Source organism: Gadus morhua, chromosome 12, assembly GCF_902167405.1.
Source record: "Gadus morhua chromosome 12, gadMor3.0, whole genome shotgun sequence".
NCBI classification, from domain to species: Eukaryota; Metazoa; Chordata; class Actinopteri; order Gadiformes; family Gadidae; genus Gadus; species Gadus morhua.
In genome coordinates this window covers 8,799,628-8,824,364 of record NC_044059.1, presented here as the reverse complement: position 1 = coordinate 8,824,364, position 24,737 = coordinate 8,799,628, and the positions used below count along the sequence as shown (strand labels likewise).

Sequence of the window (24,737 nt, the reverse complement as noted above, 5' to 3'; positions counted from 1 at the left end):
AGAGAGAGAGAGAGAGAGAGAGAGAGAGAGAGATTTAACAGCTTGCAGCTTTTTTTATTTCCCTCCCTCTGAGGCATCTTTAATTATTGCTCTGAAACGTCTCTCTCCCTCCCTCCCCATTCCTCTCAAGTCCTATTCAGCTGGACTATGCATTGAACTGGTGGCTCCTCATCGTCCACTCCTCCCTCTAGGTCCCTCCTCTCGCCTCTCTTCTTTCCACTCATTCCCCCGGCTTCCTCCTCTTCCCTTTGCGATATTCTCTCCATTTTATTTCCTACCTTCCCAGCAATCTCCTCGTCTCACCCCCTCTCTTCCCTCTCCCCTGTCTCCCCACTCCTCTGCGGGTCGTCCACCGTCATGGCCTCCAAACTCTTACTGTGAAGGTTTCCTGATCCATCGCAGCGTCTGACTCTCCTCACCTCCTCCTCCTCCTCCTCCTCCTCCTCCTCCACCTCCTCCACCTCCTCCTGCTCCTACTCCGCCTCCTCCCTGCATCATGCGACCACAGGCAGATGAGCAGGAACAGCCTCCTGTAGAGGCAATGGCTGTGATAGGGAAAGCTCAACTCCCTCCCGCTAATGCTAGCCACGGGGATGCTACCGTGGGGACGGGTTGAGAGGAGGTGAGCTATGCCGTGGGAGGTTGAATCAGGAAACAATCTCGCTATGAATCTAACCACAGTGCTTGGGTCCCCTTCCTCGACCCCCACTGGGAGTTAATAATAGACTGAACAATAAAAGCCAACCCCCCCCCCCCCCCCCCCCCCCCCCCGTTCTTTAAAACTTTGTTCAGAGCCCCCACAGAACCACAGCAATGTATCGAGGGTGGGAAAGTGAGTGTGAAGAGCTGACGCTGTAAAGTATGAACTTGTCACTCGCCATTATTGTTAAACTAGCGAGGCATCGTGATTCAAAGCCTAACAGGCGAGTGAGTTGCTTGCTCCTCGCCTAAAATTGAATAAAAATGGTTAGAGACTAAATCAATCCATAATGATAGCGAGGATAACTCTGTCATGCTAACAAACCCCCCCCCCCCCCCCCCACCCACCCTGAATCTAAGAAAGACCTTATAATCCGTTTATCTTGGTAAAAGACCACCATTTGCTTTTCAGGAGCACACAATTAGAACTGTCATTTGGACGGGTGAAAAGACTAGATGTTCACAAAGGATTAGAGAAATACGCGCGACAGTAGCCGCCGCCGTGGATGTGCTAAAGGCTAATTGTGCCTGAAATTAGATTTTTAGCGGGTGAATTAGCAGAGGGCAAGCCGGCAGAAAAATTAAAAGCAAAATGGAGGGAAAATGAGTATGAGTCACATACTGATAAGCACTCTAGCTGTCAGTGTGTCGGCTAGTCTTGCTCCAAGCTGCTGCCCTTCCCTTTTAAGCTACACACCACCCGTTTGCCCATTCATCGGACTGAATTCATAAAGTAAATGACATTTTCACAGGTTCAATCACTTGTAAAATTAGCATGAATACGTTTTGCATTCTTTCATTCATTTTCTTTTTACATTCACTTGGTGTTCTTTGAGTAGTGATTCACTAATTGTGTATTAGTTCTAATGTGCTAAATTAATAAGTCACCACAATCTGACATGACCTCAAAAATGCATGGCTCTCAACCAATTTAAGACAATGAATGATTGAGTATAAATCGACCGAGGACATAGGATTATAAATGCAATTGTTATTCACGTCTTACTGGAAGACCTATAGAAGCCTTCGGAAAAACTGTCAAAGAAGAGGATAATAGGTGTGTGTGTGTGTGTGTGTGTGTGTGTGTGTGTGTGTGTGTGTGTGTGTGTGTGTGTGTGTGTGTGTGTGTGTGTGTGTGTGTGTGTGTGTGTGTGTGTGTGTGTGTGTGTTAAGACAAGGATGAAGAAACAGATCTGTCGGCGTTGTCTCTATATTTATGCGTCTCTGTGTGTGTGTGTGTGTGTGTGTGTGTGTGTGTGTGTGTGTGTGTGTGTGTGTGTGTGTGTGTGTGTGTGTGTGTGTGTGTGTGTGTGTGTGTGTATGTGTGTGTGTTGAGCATGCAAATGCGATGATGGATGCAGCCGGTCTAATCCAAAAGGGAAACAAGAGAGAGAGAGAGAGAGAGAGAGAGAGAGAGAGAGAGAGAGAGAGAGAGAGAGAGAGAGAGAGAGATAGGGGTCCTTGGTCTCTTTCAGACTAATGGAGCGATTACGAGCTCAGAGGGGGCGGCCATTTATTTGTTGTGTATGACTGGATGCACTTCATTAAAAAAAAAAGCACTTAGTGTTATTCTTTTTTATTCTGCTCTTTTCACAGGCTCCTCCGGACCTCTACAGAAACACAAAGACCCGTCACACAGGGGCGAGGAGAGGTCCCGCCCCGAGCAGCCATAATCTTTCCCGTACCTACTTGAGAAATGTCCTAGAAATGGTTTCATAGAAGTAAACAAATAAAAATGAAACTATGCAAATGAGGATCACTAACGTTTCCCGCGATGAGTTCACATTTCTGTGTCGTCTTTGGAGACCCACATTAACTCACACTCACCTGAACACTACCTTGATTCAGCAGTAGGGGTTTGTCATAAGCTTGAAGTAGTATAGCGTCACAACACAACAACATGATCGTTGATACAACGCACACATTTTATAGTCTCTGGAGCTCACCTGGCTACGCCCAGGTTTGCTCCATCAATGTCTATTGTTGAAATGACCACGCCCATACTACAACAGTCACCGTGGCCATGCCAATGACTCACCTACCAACCATTGTTGGTGATTTTTTATTTGAAACATGACAAGCATTGCTGGGGATTACGAACGATCACCAATAATTACCTTTAAGAATTAGATTAGAACTCCTATTACCTCCCGACCTGTCATAGATGGAAATCCATCAATCTATCCATCCATGAATTGTGCAATGGAACAATGAAATGCTTTTATCGACACAGGACAACGCAAGCAGTACTCAGCTCAGCTCAAGGTTGTACCGTTTCACCCAAAACTTAGTTTTTCCTGTGAGTGAAACAGAAATTAAGAATCCATGAAAGAGTCATCTGGGACTGTTTCTCCCCCTCTGGTGTGGCGTCCCCACCTCAGGTCCACGACTAAACAAAGACGCAATAAGTTGGTCGTCCTCTTGGATCAGAGCCTGTCTTTGGTTCACCCCCCTCCCCCTCCCCCTCCCCCTCCCACCCATTCCGGGTCCAGATTAATAAAAAGAGTCCAAAGTTTGGAGCTGTTAAAGTAATTGCCGGGCTGACACCTCTCAGGCCTCAGTGCCAAGACCAGCCGCCACTTCAGAATGTTAATGGCCGTCCTAATCCTGTGAGCTCAGCACTGAGCACTGCTGCACACACACGCACACACACATGCACACGCACACACACACACACACACACACACACACACACATTGAATGGCTCAGGAAAATGCCTGCATATAAAAAAAATATATATCGATCCACAATACACACAGGAGTTTCTGGAAGGCTTTCTCCCTTCCATCGTTGAGTCCCACAACTCACAGACAGAAGGTGTATGTATTTGTACTTCGGTATATCGATTCATTTCAGGGTAACAGAGGATATGAGGTTGGGCATAAACAGGAGAGTTGCAAGGATGTATATTATTCCTGGTCGACTGTTTTATCAACATAAAAATGTTTTGTTCCTCCTCAAACACACAAACACGCAAACACACACCTGTTGGACAGGAGCTCCGCCCCTTCGAACAATCGCTCACCCGCGTTGACAGCAACTCACAAGAGACTACCATCACCGCCATGAGTACCCTTTGCTCGCGAGACACACCGCAGTGACTCCAGACTCTAGCTTCTCTCTCACCTTCGTTAAAGGGGACATATTATACCACCAGGTGTGAGTGGGATTAGGTTTAGAAGCCGTTTTGAAAATCTGCCCCATATGACATCACTAGTGGGCGTGTCTACCTAGATCTGTGCTGGATAGTTGAGCAACTTTTACTTCAGTCCACTGGGTAGGCTGGTAGACTGATCTATCCAGCACAGATCTAGGTGGACAGGCCCACTAGTGATTTCATATGGGGCAGATTCCCCCCGCCCCCACCCACACACACCCACTTCTTGAATTCGATTGGTTGATTGCCATTTGAATGATTGGCCCAGGCTTGCGCCAAATCACATAATTTGCAAATTACTTCGGTTGGCACCGATTTAAACCAATTAGAAACAGCAGTTGCATGACCTGGTGCGGCCCTCTGGCCTTATTGATGAGATCAGGTTCCGATCTAACTCAAGGAAATAAGAATTAAATATAAAGAACAGAGTGAAGAAGACAAGAAACGCGTTGCCCATAGCAACCCAGTCTTTAATCCCTATGATACGACCCAATGCGTTGCATTAGGTTTGGATACATAAAACATCAATTTGTTCGAGCAATTGATGGCAAACGAAGAAAAAGAAAAAACAATATACAAAATAAGACAAATATGTGCAATACATTTACAAAGTGAGCCAGACATATGTACTGTGTTATGTACATTAGCTGTGTGGTGACACACTGTTGAAACCTGCACTCTTTCAGTAGTTTAGCGTCTTGGTGTGGTGTGGTCCAGCTCCTATAAACTTATAATTTGAAGAACTTTGCTTTGATTATTGCCCACCCCCTTTAAAGAAACCTCAACTAGAAAATGAACATAGAAACATTTCAGTATAGAAAAAAATAATAATTATTAATAGTCTACATTGATTCTTATTTAAGATGTATATAAAAAGAAAGAAAAAATACATCCTCAATTTCTGCCCAAATGCATGTTATTATATAGATCATTTACATGAAGAATGATGAGCACATTAATCCTTAAACACTTTAGGAAAATTCAGACAACATTCCGAAAATGTTCCCAGGAGGACATCATTATCAGCTTTCAGCGGATCGAAGCAAACATTTCTGATGCAATGTTATTCAAGAGAGTAAATAAATTATCTATGGTCAACGGAGGAAGTCCATGATGAGTCAGGCTGTGCTATGACAAAGTCGCCTCAAATAAATAAAGGACACATGCTTCACAAAAAAAAATCTATTTCGATGACGAAAAATGATAAATCCTGACTGCAAGCCTCTCAGTATACAACACAAATAGTTTATTTCACTATGCAATGACCACATTTTAAATACTGATTCTCACGTTAATACACCCGCGTCTACCTCTTTCACTCCTGCTGCGTGCGTCATCACAGTCTGATCATATTTTTTATTGACGTCTTTGATTTTATTTATTTTATACACCAAAAACGGCTACGAACATGTGAACCGGGTTTCGAAAAATAGACCTTTTTTGTTGCTGGTTTTCAGAGTGTAACAAAAGCCCTCAAACCCGTTTCCCCGAACCCTCGGCTTCAGAGAGGCCTTGAGCAGAAGAAGACCTCTCCTCCCGGTACAAAACCCCCCGGAGCCGTTCTGAAGGTAAATACAAGCGGAGAGGTATGAAGTTGGATACACCCAGAGGGCTTGTTTATCTACACACAGTTTGGATGACAGCACTCCCCCGTCCTTTCGCTAGCTAGCTGCCGCTGCGGGATATGTTGCGCGCACACCGCCGCAGAAAACACAAACTCGCCGCGAACTCGGGCGGGAAGAGCCGGAGCGCCAGCTCTCCGGGCTCAGGTTGTGCGTGCGTTTGTGTGCACTTGTGTTGTGTTATAAAGTGTCTGTGGTCCGTGTTGTCCACCCTGTACACACACCATCAGCATGAGCCTCGGTCAGAGACTTCCCGTCTGCTGTGGGCGGCTGAGGTCCGGAGGGGTCAGGGGTCGCAGGAGGGGGGGGGGGGGGTTAATACAGGCTGTCGGGGGCCTCTTCCGGGGGGAAGTGGGCTTGCAGCAGGTTCTCCATGTAGGACACGAAGCCGGTGCTCAGCGTGTAGTCCTCCGAGCCCAGGTGCTGCGGCGGGCGGGGCGGGGGTGACTGGGGCTCAGAGTTCAACGACGACACGTACGGCGCCGACACCGACGTGAGCGTGGGGTCCGAGACCAGCGGGAACGGCGCCTCGATGCCGGCCACCGCCGCCGCGACGGCCAGGGCGTCGCTCTGGTCCACGTGGGCCGAGTCTGCGAGGACAGGGGCGGGGCTGGGGGCGTGGCCCGCGAGGGGGAGGGGCGTAACACTGTGTGGGTCGTGGGTGGCGGTGGGGGAGGGAAGGCGGGGGGGCTGGGCCAGAGGCGCCGTGGGGGTCACGGGGTGGGGGGCCGGCGGCGTGGGGGTCTTGGAGGGAAGGCAGCGGCGCTTGGCGGCCTGGGCGCCGTCGTCGTCGGCGGGGTCGACGCTGGGAGCCGGGATGGCCTGGAACGGTAACAAGGTTGGTCGTTAATAACCCTGCCTCATGCGACCAGTGGAGGCGTGTTTAATGGCTCTCAACTGTTCCATGGGTGAGTGAGACTGAAGTGTAAAGAAAATGACATTTACGCCCCGGTTTTTCCACACGGTTGAGCATTTCTCTCGTTTTAATGGATGACAAATTACAGAGGCGTGTTTTTTATGTCAAGTCTCTGTGCAATATTGTACAGGCTAAAAAACGTGTCGTTCCAGGTTATTCTCGCCTCCGTGTACGAAGCGACAGAAAGGAAAGAACTTGAGGGAAATATTGAGCTGTTTTCAGATGCAGGGACCGCTTCGGGACAGACAGCGAGGCAAAACGACCCCCCCGAAACAAGCCCACCAATGCAAATCATACGAGGAAACAGGCCATGGTACTGACCAGGCGGGCTCGGACCCTCTTGGGGAGCTCGTGTTGCAGAGAGTAGATCTCGGAGTGCTTCAACAGCAGCTGGCTCTGGTCCTGGAACTCCACCTGGAGGGAGCGACAGGTAGGGAGAGAGACCAAATTCAGGACAATCATTTTGTTATCCACCAGTGTAAGATACTACTCATGGTGGTAGTAGTAGTAGGGGTGTGTGTGTGTGTGTGTGTGTGTGTGTGTGTGTGTGTGTGTGTGTGTGTGTGTGTGTGTGTGTGTGTGTACCTGGTACTGTCTATTGACGTGTGACTTGACGAAGGAGGCGTTGAGGACGTTGCCCTCGGCCGTGTGGACCACCATCAGCTCCCCCGTCTCCGGGGGTCCGCCGGCCAGGCAGTCGTGGCTCTGGGAGGAGGAGGAGGAGGAGGAGGAGGAGGAGGAGGAGGAGGGAGGTAGAGGAGGAGAGCCCAGCGAATGGAGAGGGACAGAGAGGAGGAGGAGGAGGAGAGACAGAGGGAGTGGGACAGAGAAGGGAGAGGAGGAGGAGGGGAGGAGAAGAGGGGAGGGGGAGAGCAGGAATTAAGGGGAGAGGAGAGAAGGAGAGGGAACGGGAGAGAGGAGAGAGGAGTAAGGGGTGGAAGGAGCAGGAGAGACAAACAAACATGAGATCAGCTATGAAGCAAAACGACAATAATCATAAAACCTTGCACGTCCGTCCCATCTGCATCAACACCAACAATAATCCATTAACATGAACAAATGAAACGCGTTTTAATGGGATATGGATGCGCCATCCCGATCTTATGACAGAACGGGTTTATAAGCGGCATAAATCCGTCTAAAAGGGTTGGCACATGATGATGTGATGGGGGGGGAGGAAGACCCACCACCACGTTCTCCGGATGAAGGTTGTCGCAGTAGGAGCCGTCGTCGAAGTTGACCTCGTAGTAGGTCTGCGTGGCTGCACCAATCACAGTGCAGTGGTAGTACCAGCCGTCGCTGCTGCGACCAATCACCCGCTGGCCCACGGCGGGCCCCTTTGGCCCCTTGAAGAGGATGGCGGTCTGTCGGTGGGGGGGGCATCAGAGGCGACAGTGAGCACAGGAAGTACAACTGGGTGGAGCTACAGTGTCATGGTATTACTGCTGTTTTTATTGGTATTCAAGACCCTTTTATGATTAGGAGGAGGATCAGGGCTATAATTATTATTATTATTATTATGTTATTGATTGATTAATTTAAACACATTAATAATGCCTGAGCTATTTAATTCAACAATCAATAATGGAGAACAAATATATTACAAATATCTTTGGAGCAAAGTACACTAACCAATCAATACCTCTGCGCAGTTATAACCAATGCAACGGCTTCCTTTAGTAAACATAGCCCCTTTAAAAAGGGGTCATAGGTCAAACCCAACTCGCCTTCTCCACAGGACTCTGGACCTTGTGCTTGTGGCAGGTGACGGACACGAGGTAGGGCCAATCGGCGGGCTTGATGACCACGCCGGCGATGTGCGCGCACGTGACGTGGAAGGAGGTGGAGCAGTTGTCGTGGGTGCACTGGATGCAGGCGCCCGCGTTGGGCTTGTCGCTCTGGGTGTGGCAGTACACGCACTTCTGCAGGGACGGACAAAGAAGACGACGAGGGGGTCAGAGCGAGTGCGTGGGTCAGGGTCTGGGGGGGGGATGCAAGGATTCAAGTTAAATTTTATTTGTATAGGCCTTAATCACCAATACAGTCTCACAGGGCTTAACAGGCTAGATATTTATGACAGGGGGAGTGCGGTGTCGTCACCAAAACCTCACCTAACCCTAACACCACAGCAGCCAAGGAGAGATCGCTGGACTACCTACTGCACTACTGTCACACAAAACTATGTGTAGGCGAAGGACTCAGCAGTGTTTGAAACTCTACCCTAACTCTGCCGCTTGGTTGTCCGAGGAGATTTGTTAGGCTTCCGTGGAGCGGATGGAAGACGACCAGCTTGGAAAAGCGTTTAAGCAAGCAGACTGCTTGTGTTTTCATTGTGACACATTGTGTTTTATAGTATCGTCGACAAAAGTGAACATGGAAAAGATCACCGACACTTTGTGAGACCGAGACAGAACCGTTCTCAACCGCACTTGGCCTTTAATGCCATTCTTTACCAGTGGGAACCCGTCCCCTCAGCCTAGCAGTGTTAACGTCTTCCCCTACCGGTTGAGCTACACAGGGCCACGCATGACACAGAGGCCGTGCGAGGTCCACATCCCTGGAGGGCTAACCCACATCGAGAACGTCTGGGAGTCTAGCCCCCCCCAACCTTCGTTCTTCAAAGAACACCTCATTTGCATTCATTTCCATTCATCAACGTCAGATAAAACACGATTCATATGTTCCGCACGCAGCTGCAGCAGACACAAGCACGCACGGGCGCTGGTTTCCACGGTGAAACAATGGGGGGGAAACGGGGACTCGGGTGACAGCAGCCTCCACTCTACCTGCTCAGAGTCCCTACACACAGACACGAGCATACTTTCTCCGGCGGGATCGTTTCTGTCACCGTCTGTAGTTCCCTGTCTCTAGCTCACAGCCGTCATTGCTATTCTTAAAACCTAGACTTTTTCTTCAAATTCCGAGCCATCCCAACGACACCAACACCAACCTTTCATACGAACACACCGATATTCAGATACTAGTTAGCATTCCTGCAGCGGTGTTGTGTTTACCTCCTCCGCTTTGCCGTCGAGTCAGGATATAATATAATATATATGTGTGGGAGAAAATACAATTACCAGCAAGGATGTATTCTGCTGACTGAAGCACGCACACCCACGATGTAAAGCGCATCGGGTGTCCTGAAAGGCGCTATATAAACGAACAAACTAATTCATTAAAACCCTTCAGTATGTGTGTGTGACCCATTTCGGTTGAAGCTACAACAACAAACGAGGGGGAAAAAAAGTGGATCCGCACGAGTCAGAAGACGACTCACCAGAACCGCTTGCACTCGGTCGGGCTTTGCAGTCGAAAGCACTCCGACAAGGCGAGCCGACTGAACACTTATAGAACATAGATGCTCTCATCCCCTTCTCCCTGCCTCTGAAGAGGGAGTCTTTGGGCTGCGTACCACTAACAAGTCTCTCTTGAATAAAAAAAGAGCTGAATGGGCTCGCCCAAGCATCAGCCACTACAGAGACTTTCCCGGCGTGCTGTGAAAACATGCTTTTTCATCCCCGGGTTTGAACTGCGGCTCTGATTCATACACAGATTTGAAAATAAGGGCCCCTCTCATCTCTGACGGCAGAGATTCAAGAGATCTGCTTCCACCGGTCTCACGCCACCATTGAGACGCTCTCCTATCCAGTTCCATTTGTAACCACACTCTCTCCTTCTCCTCCACCCCCGTCCCCTCCCTCCCTCTCTCCCCTCCTCTCTCTCCCTCGGTCCTCAAAATCGGAGTGTGAAGCGTGAGAAACATGCTGTGTTATCTGAGGAGTGGGATCATTACGGCACCCACTATTCCCAGTAGGACCAGAAGCAGACTCGGCAGTTCCAGCGGCCTAACAAATACGCGTGTCCCTTGAATCCACTCTCCCGCCGTGTCTCCCTCTCCTTCCCATCCCCAGCACACTGAACACTGCAACCGTTACACTCTATTGTTTGGTGCATTCCAATGGTTGCTTATCCACTGTACATCATCGTTTGTCTGTCTGACACGGCCCACACACCTCGCTGAGGGCTTTCATCTAACAGCCTCTCTCTCTCTCCGTCTGTGCCTCTAATGGTCTTATTACTCAGACACACACACACACACACACACACACACACACACACACACACACACACACACACACACACACACACACACACACACACACACACACACACACACACACACACACACACACACACAAGAATTACATTCAGAGCAGCCACAGCAGGAGCGCCGGGAAAGGGGTTCGATACGAAAATAAAAATTCTTTATTAAAACGTCAATACTCCATTTGGGCGGAGGTGACGGAGGAGAATGTACGACAGCGCCTCTCAGCAAGGCCCCTGTGGGCGATGTCTCCCTGCCAGGCTGACGGCTAATTGACTCTTCATGCTGGGTAAAATCGCGGTTCAGACGGGGGGGGGTAACAGGCACAGCCGCAGAGGAGAACAGAGGGAACTGGCAGGTGTCACTTTGGAGTTTGGGCGTTTTGCCACTTTTCATTTGTTTGTCTCGTGCATACTTCCCCCCGGCAGCTTTTTTGTCATTTCCTGAAATCAGCGCTAGACTTAGCTACCAGAGTGCTCTCAGATAACAGAAGTCGCACAATGGGTTGGACTCCTGCCTCTGATTGTGCTCAGTCGTCTGTATCATGGCAACAGGCTTCAACAAAGACGGACACAAACCGGTGCCCACCGGTTCTTTAAAATGGGACCGTTCAGAGGGAGAGGGCGGGGTCCGATTTCGCGTAGATGGTGTGACAGAATGCCAGGGAGCCGGCTGCTCTCTGAAGAGGAGGAGGAGGAGGAGGAGGAGGAGGAGGAGGAGGAGGAGGAGGAGGAGGAGGAGGAGGAGGAGGAGGAGGAGATGAGACCAATAAAGAGGGAGGAGAAGAAGGAAAGAAGACGAGGAGAGAACAGAGAGCAAGGCAGGAGGGAGGGAAGTGAGGGAGGAAGGGGAAGAACCTAAACAGGCGGCAACAATGTGAAGATTTCATGGCGCCCACGGGATCGATGCAGTTCATTTGGCACAGTGAGAAGTGACAGCTGATTATTCTGCCGCTCTGCTCCACACATCCATTTCTACAAAACTACCAGCCGTCCCTCCGCCTATCCATCCATCCATCCGTCCAGCCGAGAGAGCGTGTGGCAGGAGGACTGACCCACAGAGAGGTGTCGGGAGAGACACACAAGCATGAATGAGTGGCTACGTGAAACGTCGGGGAGGAAGTGAGGGGGAACAAAAAGCACGCAAGTGGAGAAGCAAGTGAGGGGAAAACTGGAGTGGAGGAGGAGGAGGAGGAGGAGGAGGAGGAGGAGGAAGGAAGGAAAGATTGATAAAAGAATAGTGCGGTTGCTATGGATGATGTGGAAGAAGACCATGGCGTTAACATTAACAAGAGCACAGTTATGCTAAAACCAGGCCAGTAGACTCCCCCGATACAACTGTCAGAGTGCTCGGCCAAGACAGCAACACCAGTAGGTGGACATTTATCGTTTGTGTTTGATTTCCATGAGAGTTGCTTAGGACACTGCTGTCGCCAGAAGGGACCCAACATATGACACGAACCGGTCTCAGCCCACCCACATCCTCGTTGGTGGAACAGCGTGTAGGTCTGATGCTTTGCGTGCAAAAATAAAATGATGCAATAAAGAGCTCTCCTCCTCGTGTTTGCTATGGTCCCAGTCCATTGAACCCTACACTGCATCAATTAAACATCAAGAGCGTTAGACCTAATCCTTCTAAAGTGCCCCCCATAAAAACAACGGACCGAACTCGTTCATTAACAACCACTCAACCCAAACGTCATTAGTGCCATACACTTCGTTTCAAAGTGAACGACAATGGAGATACATGTCGGGCAATGAGCGCGTGTGCGTTTGGCTTCACACTGAAGGACGCCGGGCGTCGCACCCGCCGCCTCTCCAACTCACCAGGCTCTTGCGCGTGTCCGGGACGGCGCTGACGTCCACGGGCTCCCGGTCGATGGCGTTGACGAAGCGCGCCTCGGCCACGGCAATGGCACAGATGACGTGGACCCACCTGGCACAGGGGAGGGGAGGGGGGGGGGGCACAGTTTGCAGTGAGGATGGTAAAGAGGTCGCGACCCATCTGGGCTTACTAGACGGCACTAGATGACATGCGGAGCGTCATGTAGTTGTATTATCTTCATCATCATCATATTATTATATCCTCTGTGTGCCTCCACTGTCACCATGATCTTTGGTATGTTTTGAGCGGAGGACATTTCGCTCCAAACTATTTTTATTGAAATGATTAATTATCGCGCCTTTTCCTTATGTGGACCATCCTCATGTTGAATCTATACGGGACACATCATGTTTGTGTTCAGCGTTAGCGGTGTGGTAAAGTATGTTTTCCCAGAGTATGTAATGTGTAACTGGGTGGGCCTGTGTCTACCTGGGTGAGGCCACTCACCTGTTGTCTACCGTTCTCTTCAAGGCTCCGCCCCTCAGGTTGCACAGAGAGCACTCCTATACATCATGAGGACAATTCATTAGATAGATTATCTTTACTTATTCAGCCGCAGAAATAGGCATCCGACTAGTCGCCTCTAAAAGGAAAATAGGTAGATCTAAAGGCATCTAAACAAACAGTACTCTTCCTCCAGACGTTATGAGGACCTGTGGTTGTGTGTTGACCTGCGTTGGGACTCCCAACGGCTGGCCGTAATTCATCCCAGCCTAGCTAAACTGCACAGATGTTTAAGGAGGAGGTGTGGTAAATTGAATTAAGTATGGCCTTTAATTACACCATCATGTTTTTTTCACATATTTCAAGAAACACACCAACCCCCGTTTCAGGGACGGAAGCCAGTCAAGCAGAGAACTTTAAATGCGGACACTGTGCTGATTCACTGCTTTCCCCCAACATTATAGACAGGGCCCATTACATTTGCTCATTAGAAAACCATTATATGGATATGCATTTCTCCACTCATTAGATAGGACTCACATAATATGCATTCAAAACATCGAAGAATACAATCTTTACATCCTTTGAGGTTTGGTGGCAGAACTGAGTTCAGGTACTGTGTTGTGATGACACAGGTGTGACATTAGGGAAGTTGTTATGATGCCACATAACCAAGTTTAAGTTCCTTTGTGTGAAGTCACAAAACTGACTTTATGGTTGGTGTGGCGATGTTGCGTGAAAGTTCACCTTAAGGGGTTGTGATGTCACAAATTATTTCGGGTGAGGAGTTGTGTTTTCACAAAATGGTTCACGGTTAGGGGTTGTGAGGTCACAAATGGGTTCAGGTTAGGGGTTTTATGTCAGGTTAAAGTTCACGGTCAGAGGTTGTGATGTCACAAATGGGTTCGGGTTAGGGGTCGTGATGTCACAAATGGGTTTGGGGTTTTAGGTTGCGATGTCACAAATGAGTTAAGGGTTTGCGATGTCACAAATGAGTTCAGGGTTTGCGACGTCACAAATGAGTTCAGGGTTTGCGACGTCACAAATCAGTTCAGGGTTTGCGACGTCACAAATCAGTTCAGGGTTTGTTACGTCAGAAATGAGTTCAGGGTTTGTTACGTCACAAATGAGTTCAGGGTTTGTGACGTCACAAATGAATTCAGGGTTTGCGACGTCACAAATTAGTTCAGGGTTTGCGACGTCACAAATGAGTTCAGGGTTTGTGACGTCACAAATGAGTTCAGGGTTTGTGACGTCACAAATGAGTTCAGGGTTTCTGACGTCACAAATGAGTTCAGGGTTTGTGATGTCACAAATGAGTTCAGGGTTTACGACGTCACAAATTATTTCAGGGTTTGCGACGTCACAAATGAGTTCAGGGTTTGTGACGTCACAAATGAGTTTGGCTATGAGGTTGTGCTGTCGCCGTGCTGTGTGATGCGTGTGTGTATGTGTGTGGGGTGGACTCACCACCACCCAGGCCTCGGAGGCACACCGGGAGCAGGTCCAGGGGTTCTGGAGCATGTCGGGCTTGACGCCATAGCAACCTGCCAAACACAAACACAGAGCTCACCACCGACACAGCAGCTGCAGTGCACCGAGTTCATATATGGGATTAGAACAGCACCTGCACTCGTCAATCAAGAAGAGCAGTGGCCCGGCATGTTGGAATAGAAACCAACGCAGTCAGCCAAGGTCCAAATCGTTATTCCATCCTCATTCTATTTTTTTTACCCATTAAAAACCTCATTGTCTGTAAATCAACGGCATTGATTCCGATCGGTCTGATTGAGGATGGGGGAAATATTTAGAAAGAGAGGCTCCGAGGTAGGAAGTCGTTTTGGACGAGGTCCCGTTTAAATTACTCCAGCATATCCAGAATAAATCTAGGTGGACACGCCCACTTGTGATGTCACTAAAACACAGGAAAGGGCAGCTTTAAATGACCTGCATGTCAAGGCCCGGCTCAGAGGAACGAGTGGACTAGGGTGTACGGTTCCATACGGTGGGTCTACTCACTGGTGTGGATTACGTTCTATACTGTGGGTCTACTCACTGCTGTGGATAACGTTCTATACGGTGGGTCTACTCACTCACTGGTGTGGGTAACGTTCTATACGGTGGGTCTACTCACTGCTGTGGATAACGTTCTATACGGTGGGTCTACTCACTGGTGTGGATAACGTTCTATACTGTGGGTCTACTCACTGGTGTGGATAACGTTCTATACTGTGGGTCTACTCACTGGTGTGGATTACGTTCTATACTGTGGGTCTACTCACTGGTGTGGATAACGTTCTATACGGTGGGTCTACTCACTCACTGGTGTGGATTACGTTCTATACTGTGGGTCTACTCACTGGTGTGGATAACGTTCTATACGGTGGGTCTACTCACTCACTGGTGTGGATTACGTTCTATACTGTGGGTCTACTCACTCACTGGTGTGGATTACGTTCTATACTGTGGGTCTACTCACTGGTGTGGATAACGTTCTATACGGTGGGTCTACTCACTCACTGGTGTGGATTACGTTCTATACTGTGGGTCTACTCACTGGTGTGGATTACGTTCTATACTGTGGGTCTACTCACTGGTGTGGATAACGTTCTATACTGTGGGTCTACTCACTGGTGTGGATAACGTTCTATACGGTGGGTCTACTCACTGGTGTGGATAACGTTCTATACGGTGGGTCTACTCACTCACTGGTGTGGATAACGTTCTATACGGTGGGTCTACTCACTGGTGTGGATTACGTTCTATACTGTGGGTCTACTCACTGGTGTGGATAACGTTCTATACGGTGGGTCTACTCACTGGTGTGGATTACCTTCTATACTGTGGGTCTACTCACTGGTGTGGATAACGTTCTATACGGTGGGTCTACTCACTCACTGGTGTGGATTACGTTCTATACTGTGGGTCTACTCACTGGTGTGGATAACGTTCTATACGGTGGGTCTACTCACTGGTGTGGATAACGTTCTATACGGTGGGTCTACTCACTCACTGGTGTGGATAACGTTCTATAATGTGGGTCTACTCACTGGTGTGGATAACGTTCTATACGGTGGGTCTACTCACTGGTGTGGATAACGTTCTATACGGTGGGTCTACTCACTCACTGGTGTGGATAACGTTCTATACGGTGGGTCTACTCACTGGTGTGGATTACGTTCTATACTGTGGGTCTACTCCCTGGTGTGGATAACGTTCTATACGGTGGGTCTACTCACTGGTGTGGATTACGTTCTATACTGTGGGTCTACTCCCTGGTGTGGATAACGTTCTATACTGTGGGTCTACTCCCTGGTGTGGATAACGTTCTATACTGTGGGTCTACTCCCTGGTGTGGATTACGTTCTATACGGTGGGTCTACTCCCTGGTGTGGATAACGTTCTATACGGTGGGTCTACTCCCTGGTGTGGATTACGTTCTATACGGTGGGTCTACTCACTGGTGTGGATAACGTTCTATACTGTGGGTCTACTCCCTGGTGTGGATTACGTTCTATACGGTGGGTCTACTCACTGGTGTGGATTACGTTCTATACGGTGGGTCTACTCACTGGTGTGGATTACGTTCTATACTGTGGGTCTACTCACTGGTGTGGATAACGTTCTATACGGTGGGTCTACTCACTGGTGTGGACCTGCAGGCAGCAGGAGGAGCAGCGCAGCAGCATGCTGGTGCCGTCCTCCCCGATGTTGGAGCTGGCCGGGAGCGGCTCCGTGTTGGCCGCCACGGCGCTGAAGCACATCTCCGGCACCAGGGGCCGCGTGTGGCAGCCGTGGCCGGGGAGGGCCGGGGTGCTGGGGTCCGAGTGGAAGAGCTCCTTGGCGGGCTGCGGGGGGGGGGGGGGGGGGGAGAGACCATCCCGCGGGTTAAAGGAAGGCGGGGACTTCCCTGTGTGAGACGATGGCGCACGGGAAAGGGGCGAGACGATTGGCGCCCTACGATGGCGCCCCCCGTAGGGAAGGGCATGTCAACGGAATAATACAACATATACATGTTGTCGGTTTACTCTTAACACCGTACAATACATTTACATTTAGCTGACGCTTTTATCTAAAGTGACTTACAATAGGCAGTCTTGTCAGAAATGTCGCTACCAGTGGAGCTAGCCTCGACCCTATTCGTGTGCGCCTTAGCCTTAAGGCCGATTCATAACCTCCGGATCCGGACGAAATCCGTCCGTCCATACCAAACGTTGTCTCCGGGACTACCCTTCATACCTCCGTCCGGTTTCAGCGTCGTTATGGGTGTTACGCAATACATCCTCTAGAGGGCAGTGACTGACGTTTCACAAATAAACGGCGTCGACGATCGCAAATATGGCATCTGTAGAGATGGTTTTGCTTGGTGTCATCCGAAATCGGCCAAAAAAAAAGTGCTAAAAGTGTAGGCCTAGGTGGCATGTGACACCCCTCACCAACCCGCAGATTATCTCCTCAAAGTGTTGTTCAATGACCAGTTACAACTCATTGCCACAATAAAATAAATAAAAAGGTCAGGTATATCGTATAATACAAGTATAAAACGTTAAATACAATATATATACATATCAGATATTATACTACTCTATCTATTTTCGGGAATGGTCTGACTCCTGACTCTATACTGCCGCCTCGATTTCCGGTGGTATTTCTCCGTTTCTCCCACAGCACTCCGGATTCTTAAGCTCAGACGCGACGGACCCATTGACGGACGAAATACCCCCAGGAACCGGACGAAACGGTCCGTATCCGTATTTACCGTAGGGTGTGAATGGGCCTTTAGTGTCTTACATTACTGTGAGTCTGCCTCTTTTAGAAACAGTACCCCCAAGTGGGATTCACACCTTTATTCGCTTCAAAATTGAACTACACCGGTCCTGTGAAGGTTATTCATGCATGCATCTATAGGTGTTAAGTTTCTCACTTTGTAAGTTGTCACGACCCTAACGAGGGGAGCCTAACGAGCTCATTGACAACCCCTGAGCTGGGCTTATTTAAGTAGACGTGTGAGCCCAGTGTCAGGGTTGTTCTCCTTTGGGAGGCACCACTTATTGTTTGTTCCTTTGGTTTAGTTGTATCTAGGTATGTTTACACCTGACAACACTACACCCATACACTTTTACGTACACACACACTTGCATCACTGACTAGATTGAATACACACGCCATACCTTATGTTATGCTATATTCACTTGGTTATAATAAACCTTTTTATTAACAAACTCGGTCAACTGTGTGCGTCTCCCCCCTTTGCCACAACCGCCACGGTCGGCTTGTGACAAGGTCCAGTAAAATATTATTTAATTTGAACCCTCTATAATATGCACCTCACTTTCTCGTTTGCGAGAAAGTGAGGAGGCTTAGCGGTCCTACCTTGGTGTAGGGACAAAAGAGTGAGCAGACGGCGCAGTAGGGATCCAGGTTGGCCACGGCCGCGTTGAAGGCCTTCTCGGCCAGGAAGTTTGGTGAAGATTGGTTCTGCCACAGGTGCTCGTTCTTCTTCATGTCGCCCTCTAGTGGCATGGTGGGGGATAGCTCTGCGAAACACGGGGGGGTTTCAAGCATGAGTGGAAAGCTCTTATATCTAACAACTACATCTCTGGACTAATGGAAAGTGTTAAAATGGAAAATATGGGGGATATTACACCTGCACTTTATAAATATATGCACTGCAGCCATTGACTTGAAAAATATCGGAGTACTCTATGGAAGGATTTATTTGAGTCCACTTTAGACCCACTCCTACTGTTAGAAAACCTGTTAGTCTACAAATTGGTTGGTAAGGCCTGAGCAGAAAAGTGTAGGTCAACTGTAGGAGAGAGAAGGACATGGAGAGAGCAAGAGCGAGAGACACACATGAAGGAGATTGATGAGACGGAGCGCGAGAAATAATAAAAAGGAAAGCGAAAGAAAGAAGATCGATGAGAGTGAGGGAAAGAGGTATAGGATGAAAGAAAGGCATCCATTATAAAAGCATGAGCTTCGCCACCCCTAAAACGTTGGCTGTGGACAGCGGGTTTACACTGGCGGCAAACATGGAAGCCAAGGAGTGGATGGGTGAGATGAGAAGGAGGCCAACAGTAGGATGGGACCATCACTTCTTCCCAAACATCCAAGATGATCCAAACGTCAATGGCACGCTTCAGTCTGGTACTGTATGACTTTTAACCTGTAAACTGATGTTTTAACATGCGCTTCTATTGAGTAAATGTGTGGATTTCTTTGATGGAGGGGATTATGAAGAAGAAAAAGAAAAATCAATGGGTGTGACTGGGTTAGGAAAGACCGATAGAGGCACGGACAGATGGAGAGGCTGTAAGATGAAAGCCCTTATCGAGCAAGTGTGGGTGAGCGTGTATGGGTTTGTGTGTGTGTCTGACCTTCATCACTGGAGTGCTCTTGTTTGACGATGGAGAGAGGCGAGCGCTTCGGGGGCTTGGTGAGGGGGTGACGTCTGCTCTTCATCTTGGAGTAGGACGGCTGGGGGGGGGGGTCACAGGGACACATCACAGAGCTGCTTTAGTCTTTATTCAACACGACACAGGAATAGCCCTTATTCACAGAGTGGTCGCTAGTTGAGGGGGGAAAACCATGACAACATGATGAAAACACATTCGCTGCTGCCTGGTTGGGGAAATAGAGCTGGAAGGATTGCATGTTTTCTCTACCTGGGCGGGGTCCATAGTAGTCTCCGTCTTACAGGCGTGTAGCGTATCGTCCGCGGGGATCTTGATGCCGGCCTTGGCGAACTGCTCAAAGGCCTCCTCGAAGGTGTTGATGGGCATGGCTTTGGAGTACGACTTCTTCGGACGTCTCTGCTTCTTCTTGCCCGTCTCTTCGGTAGGGTGAAGCGTCGGGGCCGAGGGCTCTGGACAGGAAGCAGGAGGGGGGGGGGGTTAGTGACGAATGAGGGGAGGGATGGCTGGAGTAAACACGGAACCAACGACCCCCTTGAAGGCCCCTTTAAACATGAAACGTAAAATAATGCTGTAGATTGTAGGATAGACCCCATAACAAAGACATTAATCAAAGCTGCCGTTGGCTCGCGTGTTAGATGATGCATTAGTCAAAAGCATCCACACCGTTCAAACTATCCTTCATCAACGTGATTTAATTTGTATCCGACTTTTTTCCGTCTGATTAGAGTGTGATTAGCTACACCTTTACAAGCCGTTTTGAAAATCAGCCTCTTCTGAAATCACAAGTGGGCGCGTCCACCTAGATTTGTATCGTATAGATGAGCAACATTTGCTACAGTCCACTGGGTAGGCTGGTAGACTGATCTATCCAGCGTACATCTAGGTGTAGGCTGGATAGACCATACGCCCACATGTGATGTCAGAAGAGGGCGATTTTCAAAAACGGCCTGAAACTGCTAATCACACTCACACCTGGTGGTATAATATGGCCTCTTTAAACATGAAATGTAAAAGAATGCAGTTGATTATAGGAACGACTGCAGAGCCAAGACATGCATCGCATCAAAAATGCCATTGGCTCGCACTTTCACAGTTCAAACCTTTTATCAACGTGATTTAAATAGAACCAAAATTAATTAACTTTAAATAAATAAGAAATAAATCTTTCATTTCAACCAGGGTCCTGTACTTTGTGTGTGTGTGTAGGGGGGGCGTTGAAGCCCCCCCGCCTCTCGAGACGACCCCTCCCCTCACCTTCCTCGTCCTCGTCCCCCGGGGGGGCCAGCAGGGCGGCGGCGGCCCTCCTGGCGGCCTCCTCCTTCTCCTCCTGCTCCTCCTGCTCCAGGGCCACCAGGGCCATCATGGCCTCCCGGGCCAGCCTCTCGTCGCGGAGCTTCCGCCGCTGGGCCTCGTGCTCCTCCACCTGCCGCTGGTACTCCTCCGTGTCCAGCTCCACGCCCTCCTCCGTCAGCACCTTCACCTCGCCCACCTTCAGCCGGCGGAACTGGCTCTTCCTCAGCAGGGCCCTGGGGAGGAGGGGGCGAGGGGGGAGGAGGGAGGAGGAGGGTGGAGGAGGAAGAGGGAGGAGGAAGAGGGAGGAGGAGGCGAGGGAGGAGGAGGGTGGAGGAGGAGGGAGGAGGAAGAGGGAGGAGGAAGAGGAGGAGGAAGAGGGAGGAGGAGGAGGAAGGAGGAGAGGGGGGAAGAGGAGGAGGAAGGAGGCGATTGGGGAGGAGGAGGAGGAGGGAGGAGGAAGGAGGAAGGAGGCGAGAGGGGGGAGGAGGAGGAGGAGGAAGAGGGAGGAAGGAGGAGAGGGGGGAGGAGGAGGAGGAAAAGGAGGAGGAGGAAGAGGAGCAGGAGAAAATGATGAGTGAGTATGGGTGGTTTTACATCAAGGGACTAAGGAGTTCTCTCCGTCCAAGAAGGCTGACTTCTGTGAGGTGGAGAACAATCAGTTATAAAAAACGCAGAAATAAAAACAGCATCAATCAATTCAATACAAATAAAACACTTAAAAAGGTCAGGCTATAGCTGGAATGTTTAACCACCATCGTCGAGTGTTTTAATTCCTTATTGCAAAATAAAATGTTGCAATCAAAAAATTCTGGACCAAACCGTTCCAAACCTCATTGGTGATTGGGTCACTCTGGTGTCCCTTTTAGAGCAACACCAACCCAGCCTTTTGGCCCGCTTAAGAACGGAACCCCTTTAACGTCGGCGGTGGTCGACATTGACCCTTGACCCCGTGCCCGGCTCACCTCCGCAGCAGGTTGGCGCGGTGGGCGACGCGACGCTGCCTCCACTGCTCCAGCTGGGCGCTGTCCACCTCGGTGGGCTTCAGGTGGTCCAGTACCGTGGTGTCCTTGCCCTGCTTCCAAAGCTCGTAGCGCTCGGGCTGCAGGCAGCGCACGAACACGTCCATGGAGATCTTCACCATGTCCTTGCGGCACGAGCACTGTGGGGGAGGAGGAGGAGGAGGAGGAGGAGGAGGAGGAGGAGGAGGAGGAGGAGGAGGAGGAGGAGGGTTAGTCGTGTCCGGGCCACTTTATTCCCACAGCGCATAAATAACAGGTACAGTCTGCGACGGCTCCACGGGCCCTTAATGTAGGACAGCCCGGGATCCATTAGCCCTCTCAAGGTCTTTCTCAAGGTTTCAAGGCCCTTGAAGTCAAGACAAGGCCCTTGAGAAAGGAACACAGAAGGGGCTTCTGCCTTCTCAAGGCCCTAGAGTGGGCCTTGAAGGAGGGCTCCCTCTTGTGTGCTCCTTCTCAGTGTTTCCAGGCCCTTGAGAGGGCTGATTTATGACGTGCTTTGACACAAGACATGAGGGAGAGACTGTTGTGGTTTCGAACCCGCACCGTCGTAGAGAGCATGGGTCAACAAGTGTCCCATGCATACGGCTTGAGGAAGAGCTAGTGTAGATAGGGGAGACACACACACACACACACACACACACACACACACACACACACACACACACACACACACACACACACACACACACACACACACACACACACACACACACACACACACACACACACACACACACACACACACACCATTACATCCGAGCAGTTTTATTCGCCCGCGTTGCGCCATATGTTCAATTACCGGGAACATTCTTCGGCTCCCAGGCCCGGCGAGAGTGGGGGGGAGGGAGAGAGAACAGGGAATGGGACACGAGAGACAGGGGAAGGGAAGGAGAGAGAGAGGTTGTTGCCTCCCTACACGTCGCTAGAAGACTAATCTCCGTGGTACATTTCATCTGGCCGGCCCACGCCACTCCAGAGACGCACACCGACAGAGACAAGAGTGAGAGGGTAGACGGATGCTGGGTTATGGTGGCTTTCGATATAAGAGTGAGGGCGGGTAGCCGGTGGAGATGGAGGTGACACCGCCCTGCACTGACTTGCCTTGTAACACACACACACACACACACACACACCCTTTTTCATTACCCCACCGAAGCCCATATGATCCGCTTCTTTATGAAACTATTAAGCGGTTATGGAGACCTTTGCCATCCTCGAGGGGTGCGGGAGACTTGCGCTTTGTTATTATGGGATATAAACTTCATAAGCTTTGCAGGGAAAGGGGAGGAAAACACATTCATCGAAGCAGACAAAGGCCCAGCAAACAGAGAGGCCTCCGGAGCCAGGCAGCCCAATGAGGCCAGAAGTATAGCACAGCTCCTAATGAAGCCTAATGCCAACAGGCCTGCTCACACCAACAGGAACAACTGAGCTAACTGCTAACAGGCCTGCTCACACTAACAGGAACAACTGAGCTAACTGCTAACAGGCCTGCTCACACTAACAGGAACAACTGAGCTAACTGTTAACAGGCCTGATCACACCAACAGGAACAACTGAGCTAACTGCTAACAGGCCTGCTCACACTAACAGGAACAACTGAGCTAACTGCTAACAGGCCTGCTCACACTAACAGGAACAACTGAGCTAACTGCTAACAGGCCTGCTCACACTAACAGGAACAACTGAGCTAACTGCTAACAGGCCTGCTCACACCAACAGGAACAACTGAGCTAACTGCTAACAGGCCTGCTCACACTAACAGGAACAACTGAGCTAACTGCTAACAGGCCTGCTCACGCTAACAGGAACAACTGAGCTAACTGCTAACAGGCCTGCTCACGCTAACAGGAACAACTGAGCTAACTGCTAACAGGCCTGCTCACACCAACAGGAACAACTGAGCTAACTGCTAACAGGCCTGCTCACACCAACAGGAACAACTGAGCTAACGGCTAACAGGCCTGCTCACACCAACAGGAACAACTGAGCTAACGGCTAACAGGCCTGATCAAACTAACAGGAACAACTGAGCTAACTGCTAACAGGCCTGATCACACTATCAGGAACAACTGAGCTAACTGCTAACAGGCCTGATCAAACTAACAGGAACAACTGAGCTAACTGCTAACAGGCCCGATCAAACCAATAGGAACTGTGTAGCTTTTAGGCTTACAGTATTGGAAAAATAACCACTAGGGAACTAACTTTTGTACACAACTTTTTAAAAGCATGTGAAATTTTAAGGTACTACGTACTAACTCTGTGCCTCAAGGCCTAAATGAACGGGAAACTGCTGCACATAACCGACACATCCAGGAGTCATGACATAGCGACCTGGTTTCAGAGCCCTTTCACATACGTGTCCAAATCAAAGACAGGACAGCAACAAGACGTCCACCTAGATGTTGTAGACCAATGTCAGGTGAACTGAGTGTGTAAAAGCATCAGGCAGCCTACCACCTTATTCTAATCAACCTGTCATTTCTTTCCTTTTGAGAAGTTTGTGAGCATCCAAAAGTATACAAATAGCAATAATATTTTTTTGCCATCAACACAAACTAATTCCAAATCCAAACCCCCATAGTCATTTCATGTAACATCATGTAACACCTCTTCCATCTTCTGGGAAAAATGGGGTTGTCAAAGAAATGGCAATACTAGGTCACTTGTGTTCAGCTGGAGTTAACAGTTCACCAACCACAAGTCCACCAGCATAACCTCCAAGGATATTAAAGATATTTGAGGAGGGAATGGACACACCCCCACACACTTGAAACAGTGACAGACTCCATAAAGGAAACTATTGTTCACTATCAGATTAGATACCACTGGGGACAGGACCTTGGTGTTTGTGTGTGCATGCATCCGTGTGTGTTCTGCTTGGGGCTGTCAATTTGTGGACCCACAGCAGCAAGACCGAGTTGACCAGACTGACCCAATCCATCTCTATCAGACAACCACAAGAAGCGTACACACACACCCACACACCCACACCCACAGTAGAGGGAGAAAAGAAAGCGAGAAAAAAAGCGAGAGGTTTCTGAGAGAAGAAGACAGGAAGCTGGTGGTAACCAAACTCCTTTCTAATAGACAGTTGCTCATGCTGAACAAACTAGGTGGGCAGTAGCAGCAGCCCTGTGTGCCTGTGTGTGGCGCGCGGCGGGATTTCTCCA

General features: G+C 49.5%; 1 protein-coding gene across 2 annotated transcripts in view; it reads right to left on the bottom strand.

Moving 5' to 3' along the window:
- Positions 1-4,305: 4,305 nt before the first annotated feature.
- kdm4b (lysine (K)-specific demethylase 4B) overlaps positions 4,306-24,737 on the bottom strand; it is a 44,557-nt gene continuing 24,125 nt past the window's right edge. For both annotated transcript variants that reach the window (XM_030371865.1, XM_030371866.1), the window contains 14 exons: positions 21,505-21,701; positions 20,504-20,775; positions 19,499-19,698; positions 19,211-19,310; positions 18,204-18,367; positions 16,477-16,678; positions 14,301-14,377; positions 12,834-12,889; positions 12,329-12,437; positions 8,122-8,316; positions 7,582-7,758; positions 6,980-7,099; positions 6,716-6,808; positions 4,306-6,300 (listed from right to left, as the gene is read on the bottom strand). In XM_030371865.1, coding sequence (XP_030227725.1) covers positions 5,794-6,300; positions 6,716-6,808; positions 6,980-7,099; positions 7,582-7,758; positions 8,122-8,316; positions 12,329-12,437; positions 12,834-12,889; positions 14,301-14,377; positions 16,477-16,678; positions 18,204-18,367; positions 19,211-19,310; positions 19,499-19,698; positions 20,504-20,775; positions 21,505-21,701 — 2,469 coding nt within the window. In that variant the 3' untranslated portion in view covers positions 4,306-5,793. The remainder of the gene's footprint in view (positions 6,301-6,715; positions 6,809-6,979; positions 7,100-7,581; positions 7,759-8,121; positions 8,317-12,328; positions 12,438-12,833; positions 12,890-14,300; positions 14,378-16,476; positions 16,679-18,203; positions 18,368-19,210; positions 19,311-19,498; positions 19,699-20,503; positions 20,776-21,504; positions 21,702-24,737) is intronic.